An 8,917-nucleotide genomic window follows, 5' to 3' on the forward strand; every position below is an offset into this window, starting at 1 on the left:
GTAACTCGAAAAAGTTTTAAATAAAATTTAAGCTATAAAATGAGATTCATCCGCTTGAGTAACTCAAAACATTTTTAATTCGATTCGATAAAATGCTTACCTATTTGTACGATCACTTATTATATGTTTTATATTATTATTATTAACACTGATAATAGTGTTAATATAATATTACCCAAGTGTTGAGATAAGTTAATTATTTTTCAATTTCAATTTTCACTAAATTTTAATAATTCACACATTAATTTTATTAATAAAAAAATAAATTATATATTTAAGTTAGCTTTTCCGTTTTCATTTTCCAACTGCACAAGGGATTCATATTCCATTTCTCTTTGCCTTGAAAGTCAAACTTGATGGGTTTATTGACTTTATTCATATTCGTAAACAATGGTAATGGGGAATGGGCATATGGCGGGCCCATTCTGCGCCTCCGTTCTCCACGCGGAGGATCATGTGGCATGTCACACGATCTACATTATGATCCATTTTATTATTACTTTCTCTTCATTTGGTATGAATTATTCATTTTAAAATCTAATTATTTATGTGTGGACAGATGGCTTTTTAATTTTGTGATCCTTCTAAATTATGTAATTAAAAATCAAGTGTTAAAAAATAAATTATATTTACGGATGAATTAAGTTTTTTTCTTAGAAAAGGAACAGATGGATTGATTTGGAGGAGTTAGACTTAGGCCTGTAAATAAACTAAACATTCAGCGAATCGTTCATGAACCGTACGGTGGGAAGTTTGTTTATGTTCGTTTATTTATTAAATGAACGAACATGAACAAGATTTTGCGTTCGTTTAATTAAATGAACGAACATGAACAAAGAGCTTGTTCGTTCATTTACGTTCGTAAACGTTCGATTATATGTTCGTTTATTTATGTTCATTTATGTTCGAAAAGAGGACAAGTTGAATATGTTATGAAGATTATTGAAGTTGTTTAGATTTTAAGAAGATTATTTTGTTGAACAAATTAACTTTAAGACTTTATTATGTTCATATAACTTATTTATGATTTATGTATGTTTTTGTCGTATTCAAACAAATTAACTCTAAAGTTGCAGTTCATATTAATGAATTTTAAGTTGTTATTCTTGTTGTTTACTTTTTTTACATTCGTTTGTTGTGTTCGAATAAGTTTTTTTTTGTGTTTGTGTTGTTCGCTTATTGTGTTTGTTCGTGTTCATTTATGTTCGTTTATTATTTAAATGAACGAACATAAATAAATCATATTCCTTAATGAACAAACATGAACAAAAAAAAATTTCGTTTATGTTTATGTTCGTTTATTTATTAAATGAACGAACATGAACATACTGCGTTCGGTTCATTTATATGCCTATTAGACCGTAACGTTTGAAGAAAAAAAAAATATTGCGGCGGCTATGTCGTTCCGTAATAAATAATACTTCAGAAGACAAATTCTTAGCTAAACAAATCTCCGATCGTTTACTTGGACTATGTGAAAACGAGAAAGAAAACGTAAGTGCAAGCCACAGTTGACGGTGCCAATCAATTTCCTTCTTTTGACTGCACAAAACGCTAATTTCACTTTTCTATATTGTTGAAGAAACAATTATTTTTTAATGGAGATTTAATTCACGTATTAAATTCAATCAAATACATTGAAAAATATATATAATAAATATTTTTTTGCGAAGAAAAAATCAACACATACTCTATATCTCCCCCACAGTTATTTTGTATAAGAAGAAGCATACAGTAAGCTGCACAAACACCAGATATTCAACACAATCATATATATATATATATAGCAGTGGCATATTATCAGTGTAATAAAAAAGAATTTAGTGTAATGGAGAGTTAAAACCCTCTTGAGAAGAAAGAGAGTGGAGAGGCTGGTGTCTCCTGGAAGAAGACAACGATGGTATCTTCCTGAACGAAGGCCTTTTATCAAGATGCTCAATTGTCCTCTTTGCATAAATTTCTTGAAAAAATGGTGAAGCCTTCTCTTTTATCTTCAGAATCAAGAAGAAGATAAGGCGGTAGCATATGAGTATGATCACCACTGCAGTTAAATCCAACCACTTGGACCGATCCACCGTCACCCCGAAGTACTGTGTAATGATTTGATCGCCAGTGAGTTTCTGATCACCTGGTAGTAACGGATCGAATTCGAGGCCCATGAAATCGTTCTTGTAGGCGCCCTGCATCATCGTTACGTTCAAAAACAGAGAAAAATGCATATATTAAGTAGTTTAGCTTCATTGATACATGAACTGCATACCTGAAGTGCCCATGAACCATAATTGATATATGAAATAGGGTAACGCCAGAATATCTTAGGAAGATCAGGCAGCAACCTGAAGAAGCCAGATGTCATCATCAGGATCCCCTGAAAAACGGAAACCTCGGGAGTTGATAAACAAATATAAGAGAGCTTCAAAAGATGATCAAGTAACATATTACTTACGATGATTCCGGCACCCGTGATGATTCCCATGAGGTAATTAGGAACCAATGAAGCTACCACCATCATGAGGCTCTCAATCACAGTGATGCTGAAGAAGATATTGAGGCAGAAGAAGGCATAATGCGAAAATCCGGATCGAAATTTCACCAGGTAAAATGTTATTGTTCCTGTGACCAATGCAATAGCAACCAGAAACGGAAATGAAGACAAGAAATTGGAGAGAGTATAAGCTGCAACTCCATAATATCCATTCAGCCTTTCTTTGTTAAAAACCTGTTTATAAAACAATGGAAAAGTATTACATGACAATAGCAATGTTATTATCTTCATTTTAACTCTACTGAATCAGACTGTTTCATTTTTACCTTCATTTCTTCGATGAAGGAAGGAAAGCCTCCGATCGACATGAAGGTCATGAAACCTGTGATGAATCCACCACAGGATACTCGTGCGAGAATCGCAGTATTTCCATAGCCGACATCATAGAAGACAGTTCCGACACAGATAGATACAAGTATATATATCACAATCCTTGCCCAGTAGTAACCTACATCTCTACACATGTTGAGAAATGATCGTTTTGTCAATGTTATAAGCTGCTTTAACCATGTTGCTTCACTTCCATTGATTGCTTCTACCTCAAGTCCTTCCTGAAATAACATCAACTTTTTCAGGCATTGTTTTATATTATAGACTTTTAGACATCAAATCAAAAGCTATAGTTTTGTTCGCTTACAATTTTAGATATTTCCTGAATCCTAGCTTTTGCCCTTTCCGCGTACTTTGATTGCCGGTACTTCTCAACAAGGGCGGCCTTGATTTGTGATGTTGCCATATTCGTGAAAGGATCTGAGTTTGAAGGTTTATCCTAAACAAAATCATACACAAACTTAAACGTCAGTGTTTTGCACGTTAACTGTAATCCTAATTCCTGGCAAGTAGAACTCTGTGGAGAAACACTTACGCGCAGTCTTTGAGAACCTTTCAGTGTGGCTGTTACGGCATCGAAGTCGGAATTTATGCAACGGAGGAAGTGATCCGAAGGGTTTCTTCTACTCGGGCATGGGAAACCAGCTTCAGCAAAGAACTGTAAACAATCAAAGGCTAAGGGACTAAAATCCAAGTATATCAAAAGTCATGCAATTATGCAACATTGCAATGCTTGTTTGTTCCATGTTCCTATACCTGGACAGCCATTTTCGCCTCACCAAAATAAACAGTTTCACCGCCGGATAGCAAGAAAAGGTCGTCGAACAACGCAAAAACCTCGCTACTGGGCTGGTGGATCGAAGAGACAACAGTCCTCCCGTCACGAGCTATGTTTCGGAGAGATTGAACAACGAAGAAAGCAGAGGCACTGTCAAGGCCGCTAGTAGGTTCATCGAGAAACAACATTTTGGGCATTGTGAGGATTTCGAGAGCAATGCTGAGTCTCTTCTTCTCCCCACCACTTATTCCTCTTAAATGCCAGCTCCCAATCACTGTGTCACCACATTCTTGAAGACCCATTTCCATGATTGTTCCCTCCACAATGTCATTCACTTCATCTTTGGTCAAGTTACTGGGAAGCCTTAAATGAGCAGAGTATGTTAGAGTTTCTCTTACTGTTAGAGTTCCCAACATCACGTCCTCTTGAGTCACATAAGCCTGAAAATTGAATCAGTGACAGCTTAAAGCTGAGTTCGAAGACCCTTTCTTCCCAATCGGTTCCATTGATTGAACAAAATTTATTCTCCAAACATGAAGAGAAGAAATATACAAGTAAACAAACTTACAATACCACCATACTCAAATCTCTTCTTTCCATTTAAAAGGATATTTCCAGTCATGACCACATTTCTGGCGAGTCTACCTGCACCAAGAATATCAAGGTGTTTCTTCACTTAAATATATGCATATTTTGTTAATATCATTTGAGAACAATTAGATTAGAGTCAATTTTTTTTTTATAAAGAAAGAGATTATTCGAATTAAACTTGACAAATGATAATAGTTATAATTTTAGCATTTATTAGCTAGTAAAATGTCTTTTAACAATGTTGGGATAGCTGCAAGCCAGCGAGACGGCATCAATTAATGGAAGACTATATATTGTATGACCTTTTACTTCTTTAAATCGTCGGCATGAATTCATGAAACGTAGGTCTCTTTGTGAAAGGACGCCAATTTAATTCCACCTAACTCCCAACTATAAAGTTATTATTATCAGAAAATTCTATGTTTGCTGATTTATTTTTTATTATTTTGGTGTTTTTCGTAACTAAAAGTAACAAAAAAGAAAAATAATAAACTCATATGAAACGTTTGAATATGATATTTGTTGCGATAGACACGTGATTTTATGTTAGGGCATGAACTTCTACAATTTTAGAAATGGATGAACTTACAAAATTTCAAGAAACGAAAATAAATTTTCAATAGAAAATTCATAGAAAAAATCAAGAACATATAATATTTTAAATTTTCATGGGAATACTATCTCCACCCACCCCTTGGGTCCATTTCTAGATATTTATATTATTTTCATCTGAAAATAGTTTAATTGTTAAATCAATAAATTTAATATTAAAATTAAATTATTATAATTAAAGATAAAATGAATTAAGAATTAACACAAATATAGATATTAAAAAAATAAAAAATGATTATTAAAAAAAACTCGGACATTTAATATGAATGTTTTAAAATTCATTTAAAATAAAACATTTATTATGTAAATTTTTATATAAATTTATAATATTTTATACAAATAAACATAAAGAACATACTTTTGTAAAAGTATTATAAGAAATATAAGATGAATTGAAAGAGAACACCGATACGAGCATACATATTTTTCTTTAAATTTACCATTAATAAATTATATAAAATATGAATTAAAATAAACATAATATCCAATTAATGATTAAAAATGATAATATGTATATAAATATATTAAAAATATATTAAATTATTAATACATAAATATGTATATAATAATAATAATAATAAAAATGCATGCACAAAAATTTTATTTCCTTCTTATCTTTTTCTTTGTAAGCGTTAAAATTATAAAGTACCGTTGTCCCGTAAAACAAAATAGTGTAGCTAAAATAACCCTGTCGCGAAATTCAATGACAAATCTTGAGTGTCCTTATGCCTAAACTTTAGGGTTCGGCAGTCAAGGTATCCCAATTCAAGCAAATCCCATGAGAGGGAAAATCCAAAATAATTGGGAGGAAATTTCATGAGAAATTAGAGGGGTCCACTTAGTTTAGGTTAATTCGGAGGAGGAGCAACACCTTTAATGCCACGTTTATTATGTAATTCCTTCTCTGCCCCTTAAATATACAATTTATGTAGTAAATAAAAAACAACATTATAAATTATTATTTATCCAATTAATAATTTAATCTAAATAGAGTAGATTTAAAATTTATTAAATTATTACATTGAATAAGTAGAATGGATAACTCCTCTGCTGTCGTGCCATTAAGGCGGTGGATAAACCACCTTCATTTTTTGGCTACGGTCAATGAAACTACGTACTATAATGTTTCGTTGCTAATAAAATTCTTTGGCTCCAACTGTCCCTCGTATTTCAGTAATGTTATTAATCAATTAATTAGATGTTTTCCATTCCTCTAACACATTCGATTCAGTGTTATAACCTTATTTTAATTTTGTTAAAACTCCCAAAGTATGTTGGATTCTAATGTTTTAGAGAAATTGATCTTCTTTATTTATAATTTGACTCAAATATTAGTTTATACCCATAAGTTTTCGCATAAAAATAAAAACAATACGAAGATAAAAAGAGATAGGAGCAAGTAAAACCTGCTAGAGAGTCGAGCAGTGTGGATTTCCCGGAACCAGAAGGACCCATAATCGCCATGATTCGTCCAGGTTCAGCATATCCACTAAGTCCTTGAAGCAACCTTTTAGTGGGTTTATTACCGAAGTTTGGCAACACCACCGTCAGATCCTGCCAAACCAAGTAAACACCCCTGACCATATCCTCATCATGAGCACCGCCGCCGCCACCGGAACCACAGATATTGGCGCCGGCGATAGCACCATCTTTCTTACTGCAGCTTGCTACCTCTATCTCCATCGCATCAGAAGCTACGAAAACAAACAAGAGAATAGAAGAAAAGAGAAGAAGGAGAAGATGAAGATATAGGCATCAAGACTGAGCACACACTTTGTGAGATGTTATTGGTGTGTTTAGGGTTTCAACAACGATCACCAAACAACTAACCATTAATGCGGATCCTGTGATTGGAGGACTCATACTTGAAGCATGGGACAGAGAGAGATTAATGAGGTGCTTTTCATACAGATGAGCGGCATATGGGTGGGGGTGGAAAGAAATAAATGAGTTTGAATCCAATGCCAAAAAGTAGCATTTATGCCTAAAATAATCTAAATATCATATTTCTGTCAACTTTCATGCTGTGTTTTTCTTGACCACTATTTCCAGATCATATGCGACTTCAAACGTATACGCATTACAGTATTTCAATTTTCGTGCATCATCTTCCGTTTTAAGATAAATTTCAAATCCTTATATATATATATATTAAAATTTTAACGTATAATTATAGATTTCATCTTTTCATCTTATTAAAATGAGAAATTAACTCGTCTATTTTAATTTATCACAATTTAATCGTTGTGTATATATATATATAAATAATTAATCTAATTACAGATGAAAATATGAAACTCTACTAGTGATTTTTGCTAATATATTACATATAAATTATTAAATTATTGAGTTTTGAGTCAATGATTTAATGGCACAGTTCCGTAATATTGTCTAATTGATTTAACTTTTTTTTTCTTGTAAAGTAGGATAATTGAATTTTAATAAAGTTAATATAGATTAACTAAATCTTTAATTTTTATAAAATTAAGAGATTAAATTCTAAATTTTTATCAAGTAAAAAGGAGAATATCAAATCTATTTTTTTTCAATATAAAGGATTTTTTTCCATGAAGGATATGATTATTTAAGTATAAGGTTTCGAAGTGTTTGATATTTGAAAATTACAATTTCTCTTTGTAGGTTAAGGAATTAATCATTCTCCACATAAAAATGTCTAATAAACCAAAAAAAATTACGATAACTTCCTCGAAATTTTATTAACATTCACATATTATATACTATTGAAACATTAAGAGTGCAGAATGCCTGCCTAAATTTTTTTGTATGATTCACATATAAAATTGAAATGAAGGGTTGTTCTTATGTGCGTCAATTTAATTTAATGTTAATTTATGATTGATTTTAATTTAAAATGTAATATTGTTCAATCAAATATAGTAATAATTTCGGTTACGATCGAGAATGTCATATTACGATAGGTTTTAACTTAAAACGGTACAAGTGATACTCTAGAAAGATACATAATTAGATATAATTTTGGTTACAACTAAGAATATCTTAACCTAATTTTTTACATTTCAATCAGAATAGTTATGTAATTTATATGAATTATTATGTAAAAGGTAATATTTTTAATTTTAACTTAAAATGTTAACCTAGTTTACTCTAAAAAATAGTTTATAAAAATACGATTAGAATTGATTTTCATTTGTTATGGGAGGAGGATTTCAACTTGCGAATTAAAACACTTTTATTAATCATAAAGACTATCATTACTATGTGTGACTAGATGCCGCATAGCCTTTTATGCTTGGACAAACTTAAACTGATACTGGCTACTAATAATTTTAAGAGTAGGCTTTCTCTTTACTGCTTCTTCAATGCCTGACCTCCCCCCCCCCTCAAGTTTCGGCTAAATTACATAACTGACACCGTTTACTTTTAATTTTATCTTTCTGACACCGTTTGACCAATATTTCCAGAAGTAGCACCCTTTCTGCTGAGTTGGCAAAGGCGCGTCCCCGGGGACGCGCTTTACCCGTGTTTTCACTGAGCTGGAAGCCACGTGTGAAAGGCGCGTCCCCGGGGACGCGCCTTTGCCAACTCAGTAGACACGTATTTTGTTTTATAATAAATAGTTTATTTTAATTATTATTATAAATTAATAATATATTATGTAAAATGTTTCGATTATAATGTAAGAATTATCAAGTTTCAATTATTTTTTATTTTGATTATCGATCTATTAATTTTATCAGTTAATTATTTAAATGTTATCAATCTAGTCATCTCATATCAATATTTAATGAAAATATTGATGCATAAGTTAATAAATTAGTATAATTACATATTTAATCTTCAAGACTTACATATTTTATAAAATTAGTCTTATTGAAAATTTAATTTAATAAATTTAATCCTCCAATCAGAACATGAAATGTGTCATCGTATACATAAATTTTTTAATAACTTTTAATTTGTTTAATTTAATATTTTTCTATACTTAGAAGGTGGAATTATTATTATATTTTAAAAAAAAATTATAACTAATAATATTAATTATTATATTAAATAAATATATTAAATATATTTATGTATTT

At 31.2% G+C, this 8,917-nt stretch overlaps 1 protein-coding gene across 1 annotated transcript; it reads right to left on the minus strand.

Moving 5' to 3' along the window:
* Positions 1-1,769: 1,769 nt before the first annotated feature.
* On the minus strand, positions 1,770-6,564 carry LOC120211248 (ABC transporter G family member 15-like). Its single transcript, XM_039209840.1, has 10 exons — positions 6,499-6,564; positions 6,263-6,459; positions 4,222-4,298; positions 3,632-4,093; positions 3,411-3,533; positions 3,183-3,314; positions 2,812-3,096; positions 2,447-2,719; positions 2,261-2,368; positions 1,770-2,180 (listed from the first exon to the last, which is right to left on the minus strand). The coding sequence occupies exons 1-10, from the start codon at positions 6,537-6,539 to the stop codon at positions 1,821-1,823; spliced, it is 2,058 nt and encodes a 685-aa protein (XP_039065771.1). The 5' UTR covers positions 6,540-6,564; the 3' UTR covers positions 1,770-1,820.
* Positions 6,565-8,917: the final 2,353 nt, after the last annotated feature.

This window comes from Hibiscus syriacus, unplaced genomic scaffold (assembly GCF_006381635.1).
Source record: "Hibiscus syriacus cultivar Baekdansim isolate YM2019G1 unplaced genomic scaffold, ASM638163v2 tig00000715_pilon, whole genome shotgun sequence".
In the NCBI taxonomy this organism is placed as follows: domain Eukaryota; kingdom Viridiplantae; phylum Streptophyta; class Magnoliopsida; order Malvales; family Malvaceae; genus Hibiscus; species Hibiscus syriacus.

Bases quoted from the DNA above. Each gene is read 5' to 3' on its own strand.
- LOC120211248 (XM_039209840.1), bottom strand. From the start codon at position 6,539: ATGGAGATAGAGGTAGCAAGCTGCAGTAAGAAAGATGGTGC. The intron at 6,460-6,498 runs TATCGCCGGCGC...CGGTGGCGGCGG, and splicing joins TGCAGTAAGAAAGATGGTGC to CGGTGCTCATGATGAGGATA. The intron at 2,369-2,446 runs GTAAGTAATATG...TCCGTTTTTCAG, and splicing joins TCACGGGTGCCGGAATCATC to GGGATCCTGATGATGACATC.